This window comes from Hippopotamus amphibius, chromosome 3, assembly GCF_030028045.1.
Source record: "Hippopotamus amphibius kiboko isolate mHipAmp2 chromosome 3, mHipAmp2.hap2, whole genome shotgun sequence".
Classification (NCBI taxonomy): Eukaryota; Metazoa; Chordata; class Mammalia; order Artiodactyla; family Hippopotamidae; genus Hippopotamus; species Hippopotamus amphibius.
Genome location: NC_080188.1, coordinates 151146365 through 151174026, shown reverse-complemented (window position 1 = coordinate 151174026; position 27662 = coordinate 151146365). Strand labels below are relative to the sequence as shown.

At 37.6% G+C, this 27662-nt stretch overlaps 1 protein-coding gene across 2 annotated transcripts in view; it reads left to right on the top strand.

Annotated features, from left to right (window-relative positions):
* The window catches only part of WDR64 (WD repeat domain 64), a 153518-nt gene that overhangs the window by 46161 nt on the left and 79695 nt on the right, over positions 1-27662 (top strand). For both annotated transcript variants that reach the window (XM_057728227.1, XM_057728228.1), the window contains 3 exons: positions 9196-9275; positions 15498-15637; positions 26366-26492. In XM_057728227.1, the coding sequence (XP_057584210.1) occupies positions 9196-9275; positions 15498-15637; positions 26366-26492 (347 nt within the window). The remainder of the gene's footprint in view (positions 1-9195; positions 9276-15497; positions 15638-26365; positions 26493-27662) is intronic.

The window sequence follows — 27662 nt, the reverse complement described above, 5'->3', positions numbered from 1 at the left end:
GATGGAGATGAAGTAGGGTTATGGGATAGAGCATGATGGGAGGCAGTAATTTTGACAGGATGGTCACGAGAGACTGCTCTAAGGAGATAATATTTGATTAGAGATCTGAGTAAGGTGAAGAGAAAATCATCTGAAGATCTAGAGGAAAAGCATTAGAGCAGCAGATGCCAGGCTCTGTTTGGGGGGACTATTTGTGTGGCTGTGCTTTTCACTACTGGAGAATATACATGAAGGGATACGTTTGCAAGGGAATTCCAGTGTCACGTCTGCCACTTATTTATTGTCCAAAACTCTTGAGCATGTTTTTTAACTTACTTGAACCTCAATAACCTTATTTATAAATGGGAATAATATTCACTTGCTTAGCTCATGGGATTTTTGTGCTACTCAAATAAGCTGAAATGGCTGAAGGTGCTTTGAAAGCTAAAATGCCTTAACAATTGAAAGTATTATTATTTGCTTATAGACATTTAAGGTCTTTCATGGAGACTGGATTTTTAAAGAACACTGATTTCCCCATGCTGCCAAAATCCATGATAATAATAAATACTCCAACACTGGAAGAAAGGAAAGGTGCAAGTTTTCTTTGGGAACAAGTTATATGGGCCAATATTCCCTTTTCCAAGTGTTAGGATCGGTCAATCAAGTGGTGAATGCTTGTATTAGGTCTTAATGAGTTATCAATTGATACCTTCAACTGGCATAATTCTAGGAAGATCTCATTCCCTTTTTTTCCCCAAGTGGCATATCCTCAAGAGCAGAATTGAGTAAGTCACACTCTCACACTCTCACTCTCTTAGTTTATTCCCCTTTATCCTTGTATCCCATTCCATTTTCACTGATGTGCACGCGCGCGCGCGCGCGTGTACACACACACACACACACACACACACACAGGGGCAATCATTCTATTGGGTTTAATAAATCTTTTTGTTTATATGTTTCCTTCGAAATGAATGCCAGTGTGTATTTTTTATGTACATAATGGTATTGTAAAGAATTTAAATTCATCTCTACAGTATTCTATAGATTTGGTACTTTGTAGCTGTAAACACTTTAATTATCTAGAAGGTTTTCTTTTTCAAACTTGCCAGAAGGTCTTAGGTCTGAAGAGTATGTGTTTTGCAATAGGCAGGAATTTGTCTTTGAGCTCCATTCTGAGCTCCCTAGTATTTACCATATCTCCTGGAATTTGGTTGATGATATATTCAGCCCAAGAGAGTCAGGAAACTGTGAGACAAAAATACACAGACAACCTCAGCAAATAATGATCATTGATCTATTCAGTCAAATTCTGGCTGACTTTTCCACTACTTCCTTAGGTCACTCTCCTAAATCTAGAAGCTAAAGAGATTTTTCAAGTAATACAGTGTAATGGTGCTTTCCAGGACTGTCAGTGCCACTGAGGAGTCATTTCAATAGAAGGACAGTCAAGTCCACTCCATCCCTAGATTCGGCATATCCCTAACTGCATTTATACTAATGCATAGTTGGCCAGCTGTTAAAATGGAAGCCAGTACAGCTCCCAAAAGGGCAGGAAAAAACTCCTCTCGAAAAAAAATTTCCATTTAAGAAATGATTACCATTCTGGTCATAATTTTGTATGGTAATTTCACAAACGTACCAGCAGGAAAATGAACATATGTAAGTAATATTGCCATGTAAAGAATGTTGGCCTATTGCAAGACATAAGCTGAACCATTAACCCTTTAATAGCTTGGCAGTTTTCAAGAGATGAGCAACTAACTACTTAGCATTACTCTTCATTAGTTACCCAGCTTGGAGGCAGATTATAATATTGGAAAGTGTGTAGTGGTTCTCAGTAGAGTTGCTATGGAGCCAGTCAGAACTGGTTCCTGTCTGGAATGCAAGGCTTTGTGATCATTGAACACATTTACTGTTAGCTCTACTCAGTTTTTCCATCTTTAAATGGGAGTGAATATACCTACCTTGTAGTCTTATAAAGTTATTTATTTATTTATTTTATTGGCTGTGTTGGGTCTTTTTTTTTTTTTTTTTTTTTGCTGTGGGTGGGCTTTCTTTTTAGTTGCAGTGAGTGGGGGCTACTCTTTGTTGTGGTGCACGGGGTCCTCATTACTGTGGCTTCTCTTGTTGCAGAGCACGGGCTCTAGGTGCATGGGCTTCAGTAGTTGCAGCACGTGGGCTCAATAGCTGTGGCTCACAGGCTCTAAAGCGCAAGCTCAATCGTTGTGGTGCATGGGCTTAGTTGCTCAGTGGTATGTGGGATTTTCCTAGAGCAGGGATCAAACCCATGTCCCCTGCATTGGCAGGCGGATTCTCAACCACTGCTCCATCTAGGAAACCCTACCTTATAGTCTTATAAGGTATTTAAAAATTAACCTAAGTTATCTCAGGTAAAGTGCCTAGCTTAAGATATGGCATATAGTTAGTGCTCAAGAAATGTAAGTTCCTCTTTTTGTTCCCTTAATAAAGATACTGAAATACATCAGAAAGTGAATTTTAATACTGAGATCAGGTGGAGTTACTATAGACCTGTACTGGTTTGAGCTTTGTGTTCCCATATTGAGAGTAGGGGTCAGAGAACCTCATGTGCCAAATACAGTGGGCCATCTGTTTTTGTAACATCTGCAAACTAAGAGCAGGTTTTACATTTTTAAATGGTTGAAAAAAATCGAAAGAATAATAATATTTCATGACCCATGAAGATTATATAAAATTCAAACTTCATTGCTCATGAAGTCATATGGGAACACAGCCGTGCTCATTTGTTTATATATTACTTACAGCTGTTTTTGTGCTACAGTTGCAGAGGGTAAATAGCAAAGTGTAAAATATTTATTATCTGGTTCCCTAAAGAAAAAGTTTGCCAAACCCTGAGCTAAAGTTTTCTATTGCACCTCTCTTGTTCTTTGGGAATGGGAACAATATGGGTTAATGACAGGCAGTAACCCAGAGTAAGGACCACTATATTTAAAAAAAACCTTTACCTGAGGCATTCTGAAATTTCCTACCTTACATCATCAAGGAGAAAATAAAAATGACTTCTTCCTTGTTCCCTGTATTTCTCCCATCTATTTCCACCCCAAGGGAAGATAAGAGAGGACAGAAGCCTGCTGAATGGCCCTTCTCTTTTAGCAATTACATGATCCCCCTGGAATGTCTTTCTGTCTGGGCATCATCTTACATTCAGTGAATAACCCTAATCATGTAACATTCCATCTGACTACCCCACTTCCCTCCCTGGATCAGAGCTCACGAATTTGTGTAACAATAGCAGGAACACTGAGATGAAGTATGCTGTGATTCAGGCAAGGCCTTTTGATAGTAGAGTCTTTATTTTTATCATTTTGAATAAATTATTAGAAAATGTTTCTTTTTCAAAAGTACTGTTATCTCAGGGAAAAATTCAGAGGGAACTTCCCAGAATCAATACATTTATATTCTGTGTGACTCTGAAAACTGGTGCAGTGTTGTCAACCAGTGGTATTTGTCCCTTAAGGATGTTCAAACAGATATTTATTGGGAGCCTTCTGTGCACAAAGTCCCATGGTATCTACATTTTATTTGGTTGTGGAATGGACAATATAGGCCAACATTGTACATGAGACTGTGAGTCTAATGCTTTCCTGCTGTAGGCAGTGTTTAGAGGTGGTGTTCACTGAGGTATCCAAGCCAAGAGGTTGGTTCCCCCCACCCCTGGCCTACCACCTCATTCCTGAGGAGGGAGATGGTGCGGAGGACCTGGGCTCAAGTCCAAACACCAAACCAGATATCTCGCTCATTATACAATGTGAATGAAAACTCTCTTCCTTCTTCAGATGTAAAATACTGTTGGAAATACTAGTTGATGTTATCATGCTACGTGTCTCACAGAGAACGCTCTGGTATGTACCAGTTAGAGTAAGTTACACCTAGTTACAGAATAAGAAAGCAATCTGTTAAACACCTGTGAAAAGCAGATCATCTTTTACGTTTTGTCCCAGTTGACATCAATGATGTGAATCTTCTTAGTGGAAACTGGCTTTATTTAAAGACACAGTTCATTCATTTCTAGTCCATTTAATGATGTGGGCCAGGAAAATAGATTAATTTTATTTAGTGGGCAAGTATTTTAAAAAAACAAAACAATTTTAATGGGAAGTATGTGTGAGCCCCATTTACATGTTGAGACATTGATGCAAAAACGTTTGATAGATTTGCTCATAATCACCAGGGCATTAAATGGTTCTTTTCCTGATATCTTACAATTTCAGCAAAGTTCTATTTAAAGAAAGATATACTAAACTATCCTCACAGAATTATTAGAAGGTAATCAGGCCTGTCCCATGACTCTTATCAGTCACCCCAGCAAAGAAGAAACAGCTAGCAATTCTAAAATAATTGAAAAGAAGGACGTAGTTACCTAGGAGCAGAACTATGGGGAACGCTGACGCATTTTGTCTGCCATCCCCAGGGTGAGAGTGGAGGTTGGGAGAGAGCTTCCCCTACCTCAAACCATGTGAGTGGAGCTCCAGGAGAGCCTGCTCCAGGACAACCTGCTCCAGGAGAGCTAAGAGCGGGAACATATGTCTGGCTTCCCTGTGGCTACTTGCTGAAGCCCCAAAGCACGCAGGCTCACCTTAGGCGAGTCTGACATGTGACATATGCACTTGATGACCACTGCTTGCAGGGATTCTGAAGGCTGCAGGCTGGACTGTGTTATGACTTGTGACCCTGGGCACTTTTGCCTTCATGTGTCCCTCCCACCATAACACTATCAATATTGCACATTGTTTGTGATATAATTTTATATACTTCAACATTTTTAACTTTTTAGGCTCCCAAAATTTTATCTTTTCTGATGTGAGAAAAAATTAAAACACTTGACCCCAAACTTACATTTTTTCCTTCTGATTTTAAGAACAATTAGAACATTTTTTGTGGGCCCCCCAAATTACTGTAGGCCCTAGACTCTGCTCCTGCTGTGCCTAATGCACACATTCCTACCTGGCAGGAGGGACCGGGGACGGTAGGGTGGGGCTGCATCCACACGTTGACACTGCCCTACCTGGCTAGCATGTGTGAATTTCCTGTGGGCCACACTCAGTGGTTTAGCAGGGACTTCCCTTCTTAATGGGAGCTGGTCCAAGAAGACTTGCTGCTGGGGCAAGATGATGTACTAAGAGGCTGTATTTGGTGACAAGGGTAGAAGAAAATAATGCTGTTCCTGGTTTGTACCTAATCGAGTTCAGTTAATTCAGTCAACCAAAAAAGTATGTCATCGGCAAAAGTGTAAATAAATCACCAGAGACAAGTAGAAACTACTTCTTATCTAGAACATTTAAACATTTTCAAAATTCTAAATTCTGACTTTAGACTTATGTTACTAAATTAGGGCTGCTTTTCATGAACTGTGAATAAGTTGTCATTTGAATAAATTACGACCATAGTTTACCTTTGCATTAGCTAGCCAGAAAGATTACTACTATAAACTTGATATAAATTTTTTAGAAGAAAAAATCTTTTTAAATATTTGAGAAGTATCTTTTTACATAGAAGTAGTATGATATTCCTCTATTTAGTAAACTTCCCACTTAGCACATAACTATTGATACTTTGTTACTTTTGAACTTGAAAACAAAACAAAAGCGAATCTTTTCTCCTCTAAATGACCATTCTCACTTACTAAAATTGGAAATTTTGTCTGAACTATTGCTGTTTTATCATCCTGTCTGTTTTTTAAAATATAGGAACTGTCTCATTCAGAAGTTGCAAACTGGTAGCCCATGAGCTAAATGCAACTTGAAAACTGTGTTTTGTTTGGCTGCGTTTAGGATCATTTGTTTGCTTGGTCTTTTCAATGGTCTCTGGGCCTTGGCTCCGCCTTTCCACAGGACATGCACTCTCCATTCACTCCCTGTAGTTTCCTAGCCAACCCACTTCACTCGTCTAGTTTACCTGCCTGGTTCCTGTACACATTTTAACTGATGAACACGCTCACCTCTGCTATCACAGTTCACTGATGTTTCCCCAAACCAGGGCTGGACATTCAGTTTGTATTCAGTAAACGCTGTTGAGGCCCTACTAAGTGACCCCTAAAATTGTTTCACAGGCCTTGTTGTTGCTGGGGAATTTCTTTCTCTTGATTACTTCCCTTTCAGAGTATACTTTCAGCTCACTATGCCCTCTCCCCAAGCCCTTTGTCAACACTAGACACGTTTTAATAACCTTAGATAAGGCATAAACAATTTCCAAATATATGAACCCCTCCAATGTGGAAATTCTATAGTCAACTACCTTCAATGAATCCATAAATTCAGACCTATTTCTCCCACAACCCACTAGCTGCGCTGATTTCACTTCTTCCCCCACACGTGGGTGATACACTACTGATTAGAAAGCACAATGAGTCACTGGAGTCTTTGCTCACGTACTTCCCCCGGCCCCAACCCAGGGGCCACCAATAATGGCTATGCAGGTTGTGTGCAGCACAGGGCTGGACATCACCTACACAGGCTATGCAGTGGCCTGCTGGACTCCTACCCAGCCACGTCCACACAGGAAGCATAAAATCAAAGATTTTAAGGAATAGAAGCTATTTAAGCTATATCCAATCCTTGGTCTCAGAAGTAGGGAAATTGTAGTTCAGCAAAATTAAGTGACTCTTCTAATGTCATATATTTAGCAATAGAACATGACCAAAATCTAGGCCTCCTGACCTCAACCCTGGGTGCATTCTAAGTTCACTTCACCAATTTGCCCTGTCACGCTCCACCCATTTTATGGCAGGGCCCTACAGAAGTCTGCCCTTCCCACCTCCTCCTACTCCTACTGGGGCTCCTGTTAAAAAAAAAAAAAAAATTAAAAAAAGCTCTTGTATTCTTTCTTGAAACTATCAGGAAACAACTCATTTCCTGTGAGCTCTCAAAAGCAGGGTGCATATACCCCATAAGGAATAAAAGATGATCCATCAGAATGTGGGTAGAAAATTCTAGAAATTCTTTCTTTTAAATTTTTATTTTATTCTTATTACTTTTTGTTTATAATATACATACTATATTAATTGTGTAATATATGTATATAATTTAGGAGTAAATGTTACAGGCATATAAGTGAGAAAACATTTTGGAAAAAAATTAATATGCATTTCTGAGCCCCATCCTTGGAGATTCTGATTTACTAAGTTAGGGATAGGATCAGGATTTCATATTTTAGCATCCAAAGTGATTCTGATTCCTAGTTTAGGAACCACTGCTCTAAGGCCATGAGAATTTCGGAACTAAGTGGAGAGGTTAATGAAGTTAACCTCTAAGTGAAGAGGTTGATGGAGTTGGATGTAGGGGTCCAAGGAATACTCTTTACCTTAGGTTTAAGGAAGAATAAAGTAACATAATTGGAAAAACTACATATGGTCCATGGTTTCCAGTAAGAAACTCTTATATAAAAGACTGAATTAAGCAATTTTTTTCTTCTTAATTTTTCTGACATTAAATGTTTCAGCCAAATCATAAATCTGCATCTTCCCAAAGATTTTCATTTCCATGCTCTCTCACTGATTTTGTGATTGTGTTCTGAGAACTCTACAGCTTGTGTTTGATTCATAGCCATTTCTTTTATAACCTAAATCTATGTTGGGCACTTATAATGAAAATTTATTCTTACCTGAAGTTTAGGGTGGTAATTGCAATCCAAGATGCTTCTGGGTATTGCTGCTTAGGTTGATTATCTCAAAGATAACCCCAAAATATAAGCCACATAGAAGTTATGCTTTATGAAGCCCAGTTTTTGTAAAGAGCCACATTAATAAAGTGTAGTCCAGTGGGCAAAAAGAATTAAAAAGAAATTGCAATGTATCTTAAAATTACAAGTACATGGACCCTTGACTTGCAATACCATTTCTAAGAACTTGTCTTATAGAAATACAGACATATGAAATGGCACTTTTACAGGAAAGACTGCTCGTTGCAGTATTATTCGTAATCACAAGAAATTTGAGACAGTCTGATGTCCCTCAGAAATTAAATGATGATTTACTCACACAAAGGAATACTCTATGCCAATTAGAAAAAAGATAAGAAAGTTTTTTACGTACTGATTTGGAAAGACCTTCAGGATATATTATTAAGTGAAAAAAAAAAACAACAAGGAACAGAGGAGTATATACTACTCTTTTATTTAAGAAAAAAAAAGGAAAGGAAACATATAGGCAAGAAGAGACTGTCAGGTGCTTTATGCTTAAGGGAAAATAACATGATACTGGATTAGGAAATAACACAAAAGACTTTATTTAGTTGGTGGGGGCAGGAGGGTGGATATGAAAGTAATATTTCAGCTGACACCTACAGGAAGGTGGTTGTTAGCATGGCTAGGACCCAGGGGAAGAACAACTTTGGCCTGTGCAGAAGCTCTTAAGGAGGAATAGAGTTCAGTGAGGCCAGAAAGGAGGATAAAGAGACCACATGGCTGCATCGAGGGAATGCAGAGGGCATGGAGTGAGCCTGAAAAGGTGACAGGGACCACCCAGCACCACATGGGCCTGGTAGGCCAGGTGAAGGAACCTGGTGTTTCTTAGAGCATCAGGAATCCACTGGAGAAAAGTGATGTGATCCAATTCATATTTTAGAACGATCACTTTGGCTGCAACTTGACAACAGGATTTGGATTAGGATTGGGGAAAGAGGAATGGGAAATAGTGGAAACTGAGAGATTAGCAGTTTATTGCAGTAGTTCTGGTGAGAGGGGATGGAGAGTTGAACCAAGAAACTGTGGTGGAAATGGGAAGAAGCGGTCTGATTTCAGGTCTATTTAGGAGGTAAAATCAACAAGACTTCACAGCAAGTTGGATGTGGATAGTGAGAGAGGGGGAAGTGTTCAAATACATTCTTGCCATTTTGCATTACCAAACAGACTCATTTAGCTGAGCAAAATACTTTCTGCCTTAAGATGTGACATATCTCTGCCCATCCTTAACAGCAGCACAAACTCAACTCCAGGGTGGATGAATGGATTTCTTTTTAAACAGAAACAGTGCAAATGGTGTATTCATGTCATATTATGGAGTAAGTAGATTCTGTAGGTCAGTGAGAATTTAATCATTACTTATAATATTTTCTGTGGGTAAATGGATTCATAACAACTTAGAAATGAGCCTCTTGAACATAATCTATTTATAAGTTGGAATTAGCTTTATAAAGAAAAAACGTACAAGTTTTACACCTAATTTGTGCTTTGCAGGCCTGTCAGAGAGTTTTCCATGCCGAGAGGAGCAAACACTTTTTGTTACTGTATAAAAGCAAATGTGATTGTCACTGGAGGTAAGAGGACAGTTAATGTTATAGAGATTTTCTACTTTGCAAACAGTGCTCTCCTTAATTAACACAGTTATAGAGTTTTCATACAGCTATAGCATTTTACTGCTTGAAGAACCTTCTAGAGAATTTTACAGTTTGTATAAAGTCAAATCTGTCATTCTTTTTCTTTGTGGCTTTTTGATTTGGCAGCACACTTAGAAAGGCCTTCCCCAGCCTGTGAATGTGTGAAACAAATTCTCCTGTATTTACTACAATTTTTTGTTTGTTTTACATTTTACTTTTAAATCTTTAATCTCCCTAGCACCTGTTTCAGTGTGTAAGAGCATGAATTCCTAGCCTGGGGCCCAAGTGTGAGCTTTAAGGAAGTCCTATAGCCCCTGAAGCTGAATACTTGTGTGTCTATGTGCATTTTTCTAGAAAGAAAGTCCAAAATTTTATCAAATCCTCAAAGGAGTGCCTGACAAAGTCAAGACCCAATGGTTTAGCGTTAACAGAGAAGCAGACCAAGGACAGAGGGTTGAAAAATACCAACATTTAAGAGCTAAGATGATCTGCTGAGAGTAAGAGGAAAGATGACAAATGTAAGAAAGTTGAGGGGAAATGTGGAGGACTGAAATATTCTTCTGGCGTCAGACTCCTTAGCAATCATGCTGGGGTTGCAAGACTGTGATGGTTTTCAGCCTGGGCCCTGCAATCAGACTGTCTAGGAAGAAATCTTGGCTCTCTTACTGGCAAGCTGTATGGCCTTGGATAGGTTATGTAGCTCCTCTAAGCTTCAATCTCACCTGCAAAATGAAGCTGATAATAATACCTACTCATAAGGGCATTATAAGAATAAAGTGCTTATACAGGGTCTTGCACATAATAAGCGCTCAATCCAAATTTGCTAATACTGATGTTAATAACAATGAAAAAATCACTCCTATGGTAGTGTTTAAGATTAGTTGAGATAAAGTAGTGCCTGACACATAGTAGGTTATCAATAAATATTAATTCAATGCATTTACAATACTTAGGCACAGTCACTTTGACCAATTTATACAGGTTTTGTTGGAATAAAATGAAATCTTCAGTTCATTAGGAGGCTGTTACAGAAGTCATGAATGAGATGATGAGGGTCTTTTTCTATTGCAGGCACTATAGGAAAAGAATAGGAAGCGTCAGTCTCAAAGACATGACCTAGAGGGGTGGGACGGGGAGGGTGGGAAGGAGGCTTAAGAGGGAGGGGATATGGGGATATATGTGTAAATACTGTTGATTCACTTTGTTGTACAGTGGAAACTGGCACAACAGTATAAAGCAGTTATACTCCAATAAAGATCTGAAACAAACGAACAAAGACATGGAAAAATAAATTATTCATAAGACCTGAAGACAGAATGATACTGGGGATTAATAAAAGGGAGCAGCCAGCTCCTAGTTTGTAAGAGGAGAGAAATAGAAGAATAGCATCTATATTGATAATTACATAGACATTGAGAAGAAGGTGTTTATATGGAAAAAGAATGTAAACAAAGTTTCAATTTTGAACTTAAATACTTAAATGTTGATTAGCTGTCCAAGAGGATATTCCTACTGGTGATGGGAAAAGATTGCTTGGAGATGGAGTTGTTAAGAACTCCATAGGCTGCCTGCATGTTGGAGAAGATGAGCTCCCAGAGGCTCCTCAAGGAGATCAGGATCACCTTAAAGGAAACAAGGGCCATGTAGACTTGAAAGATATAAATGAGCAAAATAGAAATCCAAGCAAACAAACATCAAGAAAATGGCCTATACTGGAGATCTGAACTTCAAAAAGGCAAGAGCAAAAAGAGTTTAAAAAAGAAGAAGACAGCCCTGTGATCAAAAACATCAACAAATACATCATTTGGTTGTTGCCTGCCACAACACTTACTTAAAATTAGATTGTAGTTCAAATAGTATTTTTAAAAATTTTATGGTAGTCTACTGGAAAGCAAAACTAATAAAAACAATGAACTAGAAAGTAGAAGAACTGGGTTAATTCATAGCCTGGCCACTAACCAACTGTATGATTTTCAACAATCACTTAATTGCTGCCTGGTGCTCATTTCCCTTATATGGTGAAATGAGGAAGTCGGACTACATAAATTCTAAGATTCCTTTGAGCTTAATACTTTGATACTATTGTTTTAAAAACTTCCTGTTCACAGGGAGATAAACTAAAATGTCTTTTTGAAAAATTGGAGCCCTGTTTTCCAATTAGATGTTATGCAATACATAGCCACGCCTTTGTGTATTCAGAAAAACAAAGCATTAATTGGCCACAAACCTACATTTTAATTAAGGACATTAAGAAAAGAAAGAAATGTGTCTGGATAGGAACCTGAAAAGTAATATGTGGGGGTCAGGGCTTGGCCTGGGGGCAAGTTTCCTGACACTCAATAGTGGTGATGCTAAGAACACACAGGAATCCAACTCTTTAAGCTACGCTAATTAAGGTTATCATGTAACGAGCTCCATAATGAGGTCTATAACACATAAGGGGACAGAAGAAATACTAAAATTAGATGCTTTCAATAAAAGAAGTGGAATGCTTGTATCATAATTTCTTGATCCCCCATTGCCCTTTCCTGACTATCGTGGCTCAATACTTGCAATGGAAATAAGCATGTTTCCTGGCCAGAAGTCAGAAGGAGATAGTGGGTGCTCCAAGAGGTGAAGGAAGGAGAGTACAGTGGTGGTGAGACAGTAACCAGCAAATCTGCCTGAGAGGCTTCCTTGGTGGCGCATTGGTTAAGAATCCGCCTGCCAATGCAGGGGACATAGGTTTGATCCCTGCTCCAGGAAGATCCCACATGCCACGGAGCAACTAAGCCTGTGCACCACAAAAAAAAAAAAAAAAAAAAAAAGCCTGAGAATCAAATTGCAATGCATACTACATCCACTGCTGCTGGTCTTCAGTTAGATAAAAGCAATGGCCTCTGTCCTGCTTCAACTTGAGCCCTGCATGCAAAGCCTTTGAAAAAGTAATACTTAAATACGTGGCTACAGTGAGATTTAATTTCTAAAATCTGATTGTTCTGCAACATATACTGTCACATTAATCTTAACCAACCCCTTTGGACAACCCCTTGTTCTCACACCAAAGAATGCAAAACGTAAGAACGGACCAACTTTTATATACTTTACAGGCTTAAGTATTTTAGCCATTTCTGGAAAAAAAGTGTGTTTGGTAAAGTTTGGGGACTCAAACCACTTCAGTGCTTATGGATTAAGGCATTTGAGTCTCACTAACCTCAGTGGCAGTTATATCCCCGTTTCAGCTTTGAAAACTAATTATCGATTTTCTAGCTCTCTTCCAAAGGCAAGAAAACATTTAGCAGAGTATGACTGACAAGCAAATAATTCTTTTCACCATGTGCAATTTATTGAATTGTCACAATTATGGAGCCTCTGTTAGTAGAAAATGCAAATCCTCAATAACTGAAAACACATTTTTCTCAGGAGAATACTCTTGTTGATTAGTGACTCAGCGAAGCACATTGTTCTACGTGCAGTATGCAGCAGCTGATGCCTCAAAATATACTCTAAAAGCAGATTTGCTAAACATAGTTGAATGTGTTAAATGTGCAGGAACATTTGATGAGCTTGAAAAAACAGAAGTTCCTGGAGAAGGGAAAAAAAAAAAAGCCAAACCAAGGCAAGGTATTTCCTGTGCATTATTTTGGTGAATGTCAAGAATTTTTTACCCAGTAGATGTCTTTATTGGCCATTTTAAGAATTAAACTCCTAATTTGGAAGGTCTAGTACATAAAAACAATTATCTGCCATCCAAAATATGTTGGGTACTCTGCATTCATTTGTTCATGTTTCATTCAAGAAATATTTATTACACAACTGCTCTGGACTAGACATTATAAACCACATAAAGATCAGGTTTATTTATTTATTTATTCAAGGATTCAAAATCTAATAGTATAGGGGCTTCTCTGGTGGCATAGTGGTGAAGAATCCGCCTGCCAATGAAGGGGACACAGGTTCGATCCCTGGTCTGGGAAGATCCAACATGCCATGGAGCAACTAAGCCCGTGTGCCACAACTACTGACCTGTGCTCTAGAGCCCATGAGCCACAACTATTGAGCCCACATGCCAACTTCAGCTACTGAAGCCCATGTGCAACAAGAGAAGCCACCACACAGAGAAGCCACCACACTGAGAAGCCCTCACACTGCAATGAAGAGTAGCCCCCTCTGGCCGCAACTAGAGAAAGCTTGCACTAAGCAACAAAGACCCAATGCAGCCAATAATTAATTAATTAATCAAATTTGTTAAAAAAATCTAATAGTATAAATAAGGCATGTTTATAGATAGCTACAAGTTGGAGCATGAGCCAACAGATTAATAATAATAATAATAATAATAATGCAGTTGAAACACTCTATGCATTTAGAGTTTATTATTGTGTCTCTCTGTACATTCTGGGTCTAAAAAGTGGCACACAGACTATATAAGGATTTCATTGCTATCAATGAAAAGCAAGCAGAGCAGGAGGACCTCTGGTAGTAGGTAGTAGAGAACCTCTGGAAGATTGAGTTTCCTTCACAATGCTCACTGAACAAAGTCCTTAGAAAGAGGCCTGGACATTTCTCAGGTAGCAATTGTCTATTGAATCCTTCTTCATGTAATATACAAGTCATAGATTTTCTTCAAAGGATAGCTTGGTCTCATCCTTCAGGAGTGACAATGCCCATTTCAGCAGGTACCCTGGTCAACATTATCTAGGATGATTTATGGGCCTGAGGCTTAGGGTTCTGAACATACTTGGGAAACATGATACTTAGCCATAGACAGTGAAAAGCAAAGGCAGGCAAGATACTGCATTATTGGAATTAGTTTTAATCGTGTAACTGATAACCAGTTTTGATGGGTTTAAAATGATACTTTGTTTTAATTTAATTTATATGATAGCCAATGCTGTGGACTATTTTCTCCCATGTATACCTGCTAATTGTATCTTCTGTGAATTGTTTGACCATATCTTTTATCCATGATCTATTATAATTCTGATATTGAAAATTAAAATGTAATAAAAATTTTATTTACCATATACATTTATACACACACATCTAGTTATATCATAAAAACTGCCAGCTATTCACCAAACCTATATTATCTTTTACTGGATACACAGCTAGACTATATTTCTCAGACTAGAAACTATATTCAATACAGCATGCTGTAATTTCTTGATAAAAATAGTTTTTAAAATTGATTTTTGTATGTGGATAGCATGATATATTTTTATGTGTGTATATTTTGTGTGTGATAATGATTCTTTTTTTGTTGAAAAAAAAGTATTTCCTGAAAATAATTCAAAGAATTTAAATATAAATGAGAAAATGCTATTCGTAACTCTGAAAATAAAAAGTTTATTTGTAGGACTTCCCTGGCTGTCCAGTAGTTAAGATTCCTTGCTACCATTGCAGGGGGAGTAGGTTCAATCCCTGGCTGGGGAACTAAGACCCTGCATGCCGTGTGGTGTGCCCACCCCCCCCACCCCCCGCCGCAAAAAAAAGAAGTCTATTTGTTAGAGAGAAAAAGTAGTTAACAGAGACAACCTATATGGAGTGGCACTAGGCACTACAAGGGAAAAGAGGACAGTTTTACAATAATTATACCCTTCCATATTGTTTAATTCTTTTACTATGTGCCTATATGATTTTAACAATTAATAAAATTGTATCTATGCCATGAGAGTAACTGCATATAAACTTTGTATGCTCATGAGTATGTGCTAGAAGGGAAGATGGAAAAATGAAAAAAGTTGATTGGTTATGATGGTAAAGATAATGTGCAATTTTTCACTTCCTTTGATTCCTTTTATTATTATAATGCTTGCATAATTTAAGAATGTTAAAACAAAAGAACAGCTGTCTTGAATACTTTTGAGAAGTAAAGTATAAATAATACATTAATACATAAATGAGTAGGAAAGTGTTAAATCAAGAAAAGGATGTGAATACTTATGAGAACTCACATTTATATATGTAAATACGATTACAAAACAGCCTTGACAAGAAGAAGCAGATCCAAAACAAGGTAAGACTCTTAGCAAGTCAATCATAGACAGCATCCTGGAAGTAACACTGTGATCTGATGACAGAAGAAAGGTAAGGATATCATTAAGGATGAGAGAAACACTTTAAACTGTGACTACCCGCATCCCTGAGAAAATAAATAATCTTCCCATGTCCTTCTTTCAGGAGATGACAAAGTGCTCCGGTTGTGGCACCCCAATATCAGCACCAAGCCAGTGGGGAAACTTGTGGGGCACATGTTCAGTATCACTGAGATTGTAACAAATGAGAAAGACCAACATGTCATCAGCCTTTCTTCTGCAAAGGTAACAAAAAGAAAACAACAAATGAAATAGACAATCCTTTCCCTTAAAATCAACTATTGGAAAATCTAGAATACATACAAGTTTTGACTGAAATAGCTGATAGTCATTGAGGAAAATATTGTCAATGTGGATAAGAAAATAAGTCACTGTTCTTTATTTCTGTTGATTTCAGTACAAGAAAGAACATGTTTAAAGAATAAAAGGAGTACAATATTGGGAAGAGAGCCATTACCCTCAATAGTAAAACACAATATGGCCTTCCCATGATCATTAAAGACAGAAAAAATAAGGATTTCTAGACATAGATAACAAATTTATGGTTACCAAAGAAGAAAGGGAGTGGGGCGGGATAAATTAAGAGCTAGAGATTAACAGATATAAACTACTATATATAAAGTAGATAAACAACAAGGTCCTACTGTATAGCACAGGGAACTATATTCAATATCTTGTAATAAACCATAATGGAAAAGCATATGAAAAACAATACATATATGTATAACTGAATCACTTTACTGTATACCAGAAGCTAACACAACATTGTAAATCAACAATACTTCAATTTTTAAAAAAGCAAAGAAAGAAAAAAGAAGGATTTCTGACGTGGTTGCTATTGCCACACAGTGTTTTAAATGTTCTAAACAATGTAATAAAAAAAGAAAAAAAATACTTATGACTATTAGAAATGAGGAGACTGAATATTTTCAAATAATGTGATTTGATGGAAAAATTCAATAAAATCAGCTTAAAAGTTTTAGAACAGATAAGTTGTTAGTGGCTGGTTATATTGATAATAGCAATTATAAAAAAAAATTTCTATGTAAGAGCAGAAACCAGTTAGAAAAAAATCATCGAAGGGATAGCATTCACAAGAGCAAAAATGTATGAAATGCCTAGAAATAATCTTAACAAGCAACATTCACTATTAATATTAAGATAACTATGAAGTTCTTCTGAGGTACTTTTATTTAAGAACATGAATGTAGAGACTTTCCTAAATGGGAGTATTGTACTGTAAAAGATATTTTCCATCAAATTAAGCTATATATTTAATGCTATTCAGGTTTGTTTAGACATCAGTTTGCCAAACTTAAAGTTAATGTAAATAAGTGTTGACATAAAAGAATATCCTAGAAACCTTGGAAAATATGCTTACAAGATGACACTTTCCCTATCAGGTATTAAAAATTATAATAAAGCCTCAATAAATAAGACTGAACAGGAATCAATGCAGCAATAGACACATCTATGAAATAAAAGAGAAAATGCACACGAATGTGAATGGAATTTCGTGTAGGTAAAAGTAGCATTTTAAATCTGTGAACAAAGGACGGTCTGTTTATTAAATGTTGGGAAAACTGATTAACCGTATTAGGAAAAAATAAGCAATGAGATTATCATTTCATAATTAACAGCAAAATACATTCTATATGGATTAAAGATTTTAATAGTAGTTCTAAAATTTTCCAGAAAAAAAAAACCTCAGGTGAATATTCTTGTAGGATTCAAAGAATAAGTGTATATTAAGCAACTGCAGTGAGTGCTATAATCGGGTTCAGAACAAAGTTAACGTGCAGAGAAGCAGGGAGCCACTGACTCTGCTGAGAGGGCTGCCAAAGGCTTCATAAGCAGGAATGTCTGTAAGGATCAGACCAGGATTTTTGTGTTTATCCTACTAGACCACCATTTTCAAAGAGAAGTTTTCTCAGGCAGTATGTGACTTGTTCCAGTGATCCCTCAGGATCTGGAAAATTCAGCTGTTTGTCCTTTGAAGTTTAGGAATGAATGTTTCTACAGCGGCTGATTTATTAACATGACTAAGATTATACAAACCTGGTCTGTCTGGGCTGAATTACAGCTTATCTGGACTAAATATATTTTCTAACCCCCAAACCAGAACACATAGTCTGACAAGTATACTTTTGGGAAAAATAGAATAGGATATTTGACATGGCAACTGTCTTGGAAAATCTCTGTAATGTCTGGTTGCTATTAGAATAGCCTATTACTTTCTCGTGCCTAAAGAATATGTGAACTACCTAGGGATCCATAGGTGATGGTCTGTGGTTGATAAAGAGAACCAGAGGGGAGTAGAATTCAGTGGGATTCTACAGAAGTGCAGAACGTCAACAAAAAGTGGGTGTGGTAGGAAGAGGAAATGGAAGATGCACTCTGCACTTGGAATTAGGTACCTCTGAAGAAGTCAAAGAGAAAATGCAGGGCTACTTCAGGATAGAACAACCTGGTTTGAAGTTAAAAGGAGGGGAAAAAAAAACTAAAGAGGAAAGGAAAAGGAAAACACCAAGCTCAGTGTTGATAGATACCATATATCCCAACGTGGCCCCTTTCTAGCTGTATGGCCACAAGCTCATTCCTGGCTCTCTTTGAGGGCTAGTTTCTCATAGAAAAAAATGGAGTAAAAGTTCTGGTGTCATAGAATCATCTGTGTATTTACCAAGAGTATAAGCAAATTAAATTTGGAGTAAGAAGGAAGCTGTATTATATTGTATTTAAAAATCTTTTTAATTGAAATATAGTTGATTTACAATGTTGTGTTAAGTTTCAGGTGCACAGCAAAGTGACTTAGTTATGTTCTTTTCCCTTATAGGTTATTACAAAGAATTGAGTCTAGTTCCCTGTGCTGTACAGCAGGTCCTGTTGGTTACCTACTGTATATATAGTAGTGTGTGTGTGCTAATCCCAACCTCCTAATTTATCCCTCCCCCACCCCTTTCCCCTTTGGTAACCATAAGTTTGTTTTCTATGTCTGTGGATCTATTTCTGTTTTGTAAATAAGTTCATTTGTATCTTTTTTTTAGGTTCCACATATAAATGGTATTATATGATATTTGTCTTTCTCTGGCTGTCTTGCTTCACTTAGTGTGATAATCTCTAGGTCCATTCATGTTGCTGCAAATGGCATTTTTTCATTTCTTATGGCTGAGTAATATTCCATTGTGTATATATACATTGTGTATATTGATATATATATACTACATCTTCTTTTTCTTTTCTTTGATAAATAAATTTATTTATTTATTGGAAAAAAAAATTTTTCCAGGAAAAAAAACGCAGGTGAATATTCTTGTAGCCATCAGGTAATTCCTAAACATAACACCTATGGCTAAAGGGAAAAAAAATGTAACTACATAAACATTCAAACTGTAAATTATCATAATACCTATTATTTATGAAATGCTTACTAAGAGGCAGGCACTGTGCTCATTATTTTACATCACAACTTCCTTGATGCTAATAACAACCCTGTAATTATCCCAATTTTGCACATGTAAAGGAAAATGACATCTAAATAACTTGCACTAAGTAAGTGCACCTGTATCTGTATCTGTCCTGACCCCAGGCAGCCTTCCTATATCCATAAAAAAGGTTAAAGAAAGCAGAGGGGGAAAAAATGCAACAAAAATGACATAAACTGGAATGATTTTCTTAAACAAACAAAAAGAAAACTTTAACAAATCAGTAGGGAAAGAGGAGGAGGGAAGAGGGAGAAGGCAAGGAATACAGGCATGTTCACATAGTGCTGTTAGGGGTAAAGCTGGCAAAAATTTGGGGGGCATTTATTCCAATAAAATAATCAGATAAGTGCCGAGAGATCTATGTAAAAAGATATTCATTGCGCTATTGCTTATATTGGTTTAAAAAAGAAAAAGGAAAAGGAATAAAAAGGAAAAGAAAAAGGGAAGAGAAGGGTTAGGGAATGAGAAATTCAGTGTCTAAAAATAAGGCTTTTTTGTTCTTGAAGGAAATTAAAAGTGCTACTCCAGTGAATACACAAATGAAAAGAAAGTGAAACAGTCATTGCTGAGATGGGGAAAGTTTTAGTGGTCTGGATAAAAGATCAAACCAGTCACAACATTCCCTTAAGCCAAGCCTAATTCAGAGCAAAGTCCCAACTCTACAATTCGTGTAAACTGAGAGAGGTGAGGAAACTGCAGGAGAAAAGTTTGAAGCCAGCAAAAGTTGGTTCATGAGACTTAAGGAAAGAAGCCATCTCCATAACTTAAATGTGCAAGGTGAAGCAGCAAGTGCTGATGTAGAAACTGCAGCAAATTATCCAGAAGATCTAGCTAATAACTAACGAAGGTGGTTCCCTTAATGTTGAGCGGCTACACTAAACAAAAGTTTCATCTTGGATGACATAGCCTTATATTGGAAGAATATGCCATTTAGGACTCACATAGTTAGAGAGAAGTCAATGTCTGGCTGCAAAGCTTCAAAGAACAGGCTGGCTCTCTTACTAGGGGCTAATGCAGCTGGTGTAAATGAATATTTGGTGTAAATGAATTTTGTATGCCATGTTAGTTTTTCATCTTTTTATTCCCCCTTTTTTATGTATCTCAGAAAAACTGCTAAAAATCAGATATTCTGCTCTAGTCACTCTATAATAAACACCCATCCCTCCTCCCAAAAAAGGACACTTGACTATTTCATTTGGAAAATAATTATTGGCATCAAATTTTGAAGAAGAAAAGCCAAGAAACATGGTTGAATCAAAACAATCCTCACTCTGGGCATGCACACAAGCAGATTTTTTCAAACTTTTCTATTTCACCATTTTCCATTAATTATTCTTCACAAAAGGCTTCAGGAGAAGCCTTTCTTTTACCCTACTCTTTAATATTTTGATATTAGTAACTTTAGCTTCCATTTCATTCTCAAAGCTTAATTAATCTGTTGTTGAATTTTCCCCAATGTTAAAAAAAAAAATCTGATAGATCAAGATGGTAGAGTAGAGGGAGGTGGCGCTCACCTCCTCCCACAAATACATCAAAAATACAGCTAAAAGTGGAACAATTCTCACAGAATACTGACTGAAAGCAGAAGATCTCTTACAACCAAAGCTGCAAGAAAGATCCCCATGTGACTGGGTAGGGAAAAGGGAGAAGAAAAGGAATTGGGATGGGACTTGCACCCCTGGGAGTGACCTGTGAAAGAGAAAAGGTTCCCTTACCCAGAAAACCTCCTTCACAAGCTGAGAGGGACACTGGCACAGACTGGGAGCTTTAGAAGCTTGACAGGAGAGTATTGGAGTTGGCTGCAGGTGGTTCTTGCCACATCACTGCAAAACCTAGCCTGAGACTTGCTACTGCTGGTGCACACAGTGACTGGGTGCTGAAACTCAGGCTTTGGTGGACAGACCTGGGGAGAAGACTTGGTTTGGCCATGATGAGACAGCCAGAAGGGCTTGGAGTATGGCCCAATACACCATTGGGGTTGTGCACAAGACACAATACATGTCCACCATAAAATCCTCATTGTCAACGTAGTCAGAGGCATGGGTCCACCATAGCAGCCTTATTATCAGCATGCTTATAGTGGAGCATGGCTCTGGCCATGGGTTTTGTGAATTTTGTGGGCATGCACACATGGAGATGGGGCTGAAATCTTAACTCATTACTGGTGCTCCCACTGTAGGCACAGGGGTGCAGATTCAGCGGGTTCTCATGCCAGTAGATTTGGGGACTGAGACCATGCATGCACAACTGAAGGCCATCCATGCTCTCACAGCAGAGGCAGGTCCAGGCTACAACAGCAACAAATTTTGGGGTCCAGCACACACTGAGGAAAGACATGTCAGGTATCTATACTAAAAAATGGCTGTCACACCAAAAGTATTAGACTCATGCAGGCTACGCAGGGATGCTCCCACATAAAAACAGCCCTTCAAGGGCACAGTAGATAACTGTTTCTCCTAAACTCATAGAGGAATATAAGTAAAATCAAGAAGCAGAAGAACCACTCCCAGTTAAAAGGTCAAGAGAACAAACAATGAAACAGACCACTCCAGTCTAGTAGATCCCAAGGTAATAAAAATACTAAAGGAATTAGGAAAGGCTGTCAACAGAAATGCAGATCACTGTAAAAAAGAACTAGAAACTATAAGGAGGAGCCAATTAAAATTAGAAAATTCATTTGCCGGGACTTCCCTGATGGCGCATTGGTTAAGAATCTGCCTGCCAGTGCAGGGAACACGGGTTCAATGCCTAGTCCGGGAAGATCCCACATGCTGTGGAGCAACTAAGCCCGTGTGCCACAACTAATGAGCCCACACACCACTACTACTGAAGCCCGTGCACTGCAACAAGGCACGCCTTCTCACTAAGAAGCCAGCACACCACAATGAAGAGTAGCTCCCGCTCACCACAAGGTAGAGAAAACCTGTGTGTAGCAATGAAGACCCAACACAGCCAAAAAATAAACAAATATAAATAAAATGGGCTAAAAAAAAAAAAAGAAAATTCATTTGCCAAGATGAAAGCTGCACTAAAAATCAATAAATAGCAAACTGAATAATGCAGAAGAATAAGTGACCTGGAAGCTAGAAAAACAGAAATCACCCAATAAGAACATCAGACAGAAAGACAAATGAAAATAAAAAAATGAAAGCAACATATAAGACCTAAAGGATAATTGAAAGCATGCCAATTTACATATAACAGGAATCCCAGAAGGAGAAGGAAGAGAAAAGGGGATGAAACTGTATTTGAATAAATTATGGTTTAAAAATTCCCAAACTTAAAGAAGGAAATAGATATCCAGGCACAGAAAGCACAGAGGGTCCCAAAACAGATGAACCCAAACAGACCTACTCCAAGACATATCATAAATAAAATGAAAAAATCAAAGAGAGGATTCTAAAGGCAGCAAGAGAAAAACAAAGAATTGGTTACAAGGGAACCCCTGTAAGACTATCAGCTGATTTCCCTACATAAACATTGCAGTCCAGAAGGGAGTGGCAAGATGTATTCAAAGTCCTGAAAGGGAAAAACTTGCAACCTAGGATACACTACCCAGCAAGATAATAACTTAGAATAGAAAGAGAGAGAAAGAATTTCTCAGAAAAGCAAAAACTAAAAGAATACAGCAATACTAAACCTATCTTAAAAGAAATATTGAAAGGTCTTCTCTAAGCAGAAAAGAAGCAAGAATCTATAGGAAAGGGAAAATCACAATAGGGAAGGCAACTATATGAAAGCATTGAAGATTACTTAAATAAGCAGTGTATAGATTAAAAAAACAATAAAAAAATTCTGTGAAAGTGATTATAACTACGCTGAACAGCGAAAGGATAAACATGAAGATGTAAAATAGGACATCAAAATTACAGAACATTTTGTAGGGGTAGAGGAGTAAGAAAATGTAGATCTTTTAGAATGTGTTTGAGCTTATATGACTACCAGCCTAAAGCAAGCAAATATAGTTATGAGTTAACATACTTGACAAACAGGCTTACCACAAATCAAAAACATACACAAACACCAAAAAGAAAGGAACTCAAGCACAATAGAAAAGAAGAAGAAAGGCACGAAGAAGAAATACAAAATCAACTGGAAAACAAGTTTAAAATGGATATAAATACATATTTTTCAATCATTACTTTAAATGTCAGTGGACTAAATGCTCTGATCAAAAGACATATAGTGACAGACTGGATAATAAAACAAAAACCTACAATGTGCTGCCTACAAGAGACCTACCTGGGCGAAACATACATATGGATTGAAAATGAGGGGATAGAAAAACATACTTCATGCAAATGGAAATGACAAGGAAGTGGGTGTAGCAATGCTCATTCAGACAAAATAGATTTGAAAACAAAGGCCATAAACCGTCACTAAAAAGTCTACAAACAACAAATGCTGGAGAGGGCGTGGAGAAAAAGGAACCTGTCTACACTGTTGGTGAGAATGTAAATTGGTGCAGCCACTGTGGAGAACAGCATGGAGGTTTTTCAAAAAACTAAAAACAGAGTTGCCATATGATTCAGGAATCCCACTTCTGGGCACATATCTGAACAAAACTCTAATTTGAAAAGATAAATTCACATCAATGCTCACGGCAGCACTATTTACATTAGCAACCTAAGCGTCCATCAACAGGTGAATGGATAAAGATGTGGTAAATATACACAATGGAATATTACTCAGCCATAAAAAAGAATGAAATAATGCCATTTGCAGCAGCATGGATTGTCATACTAAGTGAAGTAAGTCCGACAGAGAAAGACAAATATCATTATGATAAGGCTTATATGTGGAATCTAAAATAATTATACAAATGAACTTACTTACAAAAAAGAATAGAGTCACAGATGTAGAAAACAAACCTATGGTCACTGGGCGGAAAGGGGGAGGATGAGAGATAAACTGGGAGATTGGGATTGACATATACACACTACTCATATATAAAATAGATAACTAATAAGGGCCTATTGTATAGCACAGGGAACTCTACTCAATACTTTGTAATGGCCTATATGGGAAAAGAATATTAAAAAAGAGTGGATCTATGTGTATGTACAGCTGATTCCCTTTTTAAAAAGGTGGATACAGCCGAGACTGGCACAACAGTGTAAATCTAGTATACTCCAATAAAGATTGAAAGAAAAAAAAAATGGAAAAAATGAAAATAAAATAACACCTTTAAAAAAAAATCTTTTTAAACTCAAGTTCATAAAGATATTCTCCTCTAAATTTTTCTAAAAATTATAGTTTCCCTTTAATATTCAGGGGCATGTGTGTGTGTGTGTGTCTATATGCGAGCCCCTCCATATCTGCAACCAACTTTCACATAGCCCCTTTGGGCCCCAGGCTAGAAATAGGTCTAGTCCCTGAGCCAGGGGTTGTCTTGGTTTAGTTTCTGGTCAGAAGGCAGTGTCCCTCTCTTTCGCTGACCCTACTGCTTTCTATAAACTATACCTCCAGATGAAAATAGAGCACAACCTATTCCTTCTGTCTCCTTTTCCTGAACTGGGAGACCTGCTCTGGGCACTGCCATGGAGTAGTGAGAGTGTTTTAGGTCCTGTCTGCTCTGCAGGAGCTGCTCCCCTGCTGCCACTGTCTGTTGCAGACACGTGCCCAGGCTCTGGCTGGAGCCCACTCATTGCTTTGTATACCTCTCTTAGTTGGATCTACAGAGAGTATATATCTTGCTTTGAAGCCTTGCTATTTCTTTTTGCTTCCTCTTTTTATATTTTTTCTACTATTTCTCTGTGTTTGGAGAAGAAATATTGCGTTGAAGCATAAACTTATTGCAGTATTCTGGCCTGAATGCTAACTCTTTAATTCTTCTTTATGACAGATTTAAAGAAAGACTAACAGCTAGATAGAGAAGGGTGTTGAGAGGAAACAGTAAATGATAGGAAGAGTATGTGTGAATGCACAGAGACAATAAGAGAAAGAGGTTTTGAAAACAGGAAGCAGTTTGGTATGACAGTAACTGAGCCTGTGGGGAGAGGGCAGCAGTAAAACCTAGAGTAGAGATGCAGCATAATGAAGAAGGTCTTTGTGCCTTCTTGCCAGCCCAACAATCACCACTTCCCTAAAACACACAAAAGACCTAAAGAACTGAAGAAGAGAGAAATATGATAAAGAAAATAGAATCATGCCATTGAAAACATCACAGGTTTCAAAACATAGTCACATCAATTCATTGAGGTGGAGAGTACTGGTGTTATTATGCCTATTCTAGAAACAAGAATACCGAGGCTTAAGGAATTTAAGTGATGGGCTAGAACTGAAACCCAAAGCCTCTTTTGCTTCATCCCTTGTTCTTTGCACCAACCACAATTCAGAGCATAAACATGTACAGTAAAAAGACTACCAACCATGAAGTATCGCAGCCAAAACAATAGAATCAGAAACAATTAGAACAGAGATCAATTTCTTTGGCACTCCTTGATTCCACTTTTAGATTCTTCCCCTAGTTGTCTCTCTGAACCTAATTCATAAATAGGCTCTGAACCTAAATTCATAAATAGTCCATTACACTTGTTTACTCTATGATGCAAACACTAATAAGTTTCAATATTTTGCTACTCCCCAAACTTACATTTTTTACTAGAGCAAAGGAAGTAACTCCCACTTGTACAAGTTCTGAGTAATGATGGCCTACAGAGGGTATGCATGTGAGCTCCTAATCACATGATTTTGACATTTTTATGCTCCTACATATAAGGATCAACCTGCCTTCACAATAGTGAAGTTTTGAACTCAATTAACTCAATTCTAAATGTCTCAAATAAGAAGTCAGTGTCTCTGTTAAGAAAATGACATCAAAATTTTATATGTAGTTCTATAAAACTATCACTCATTTATTCAACAAATATTCCAATTTAATAAGTAATATATAACATAGTAATAGGTAATATATATAATAATGACTATTATATTAAAATATTATTTAATGCTGATGCATGCTAGGAAATGTAATCCTTGATCAAATCACACTTTTTTTTCCTGAAATTCACTCACACTGTAACTTTTGTTTTTTTCTTGCCAAGGCAAGTAACTTTATCTTTTTAAAAAATTTTTTCCCTGTTTTTTTTTTTTTATATTTAAAGTGTACAATTTGGTATTTCTTTTCTTATTAGCAATGTATGTATGGCATGTGGGATCCTAGATCCCTTACCAGGGATCGAACCCCTGTTCCCTGCGTTGGAAGGTGGATTGTTAACCACTGGACCACCAGGGAAGTCCCCTATAGGCAAACTTTTAGTCACTGCTTTTATTTTCTTCCGCTATTGACGAATAACAGTTGAATCAAGAACCAAATTAAAGTTTAGCAAATGAGTACTCATCATATAAATCATACTTTCCTGCCAGTTTTTAAGAGCATATTGCAGACTCTGAAAATGGCGCCCCTAAATATCTTTGAGTAGGGAAAGTAAAGTGGAAAAATGGTGACCAGTGTTCTTTATCCCTCCAGGTTTTCAGGGTGTGGGATATACAGACTCTTTCGCTATTACAAGTCTTCCATGATAGCCAGGGAGGACCAGGAGACATGCAGATTTACTCTATGGTATTTGATTCCAATCATGGCATGCTTATTACAGGTAAGTGCACCCAACTAATGGCAAACAAAACTCAAACCTTGATTTTTTACCTTTTTTTAACTAGCACTTGATCACTGACTAGAAGAGAAACACAACTAGATGGGAAATTTTATAAACTGTGATTCCTCACAATCGGTAACAATTCAGTTCTGTCCCTTCCTATCTTTCTACAGCTTGGTGGATGAGGTCTTGCACCTAGGATTCAAGGTGGGGGTGTTAAGCAGAGAAGTGGGATGTAAGCTGCTGCTACACACAGGGCAAATCCAGCTCCGTCCTGACTGTCAGGAGTGGGAATGTGATCCATCTTAGAGCAGCTGCATCAGCATGCTGAGGCAGTGCCCCTCTTCTTCAGGGAGGCAATTTGGCCCTATACACTCTGGTACTGAGACAGTTACTGGGTGAGGAGGGTGTTGACCCTTCCACTTGTAGAGAGAGAACAGTGGAGAAAGAGGATAGAGTCCTGAATGACAGAGCCCCCAGCACTGACGCCGACAGATTTGTTGTTCCCTTTTCCTGCTACCCCTTAGAAATGTGCTTAGGAAAGAGACAAAGGACACTGTTAGGCATTTGGGTTGAACGCCATTCACATGTATACCCTCAGAAGAAGCTTTAAAAGAAATGAGAGGTATTAATACTTCTTTCTGGAACACCAACCCAGAATGCATTTCCTAAGCATTTTCCCACTGACTATGTGCTCTGAGTTCCCGTTAATTAGGGCAGAGGAATGATTGGTGCTATCTCTGCTGGTGGAGAACATAATTATTTTTAACTTTGGAGTTTTTTCTGAATTAGAAGTGAACTAGCACTTTGTGCTTGATAGATAATTTTCCACCTTGGAAAACAGAACTTCATTCTAGTTGTAATCACCTCTCCTCTATACTACCTCCTTTAAAAATAACATAAAAATGACTACAAGCAAATTTTCTCTTAGTGCCCCAACTTGCACGTCTGATTGCTGGGCTCAGTAATTCCATCCCATTTATCATTAGAGTAACTAAAGACTCAAGCGTCAAGGCAAAAACAAAAACACAAAGAGCAACCAGAAAATCAAAATTGCATCCCAACTTTCTGTAATTCTGATAGTAATTTTGAATATTGTTCAAAAAATATAGAGCTCTGTGTATTCCTTAATCACTAAAATTGCATACATTGACTGCAACCATCAACTTG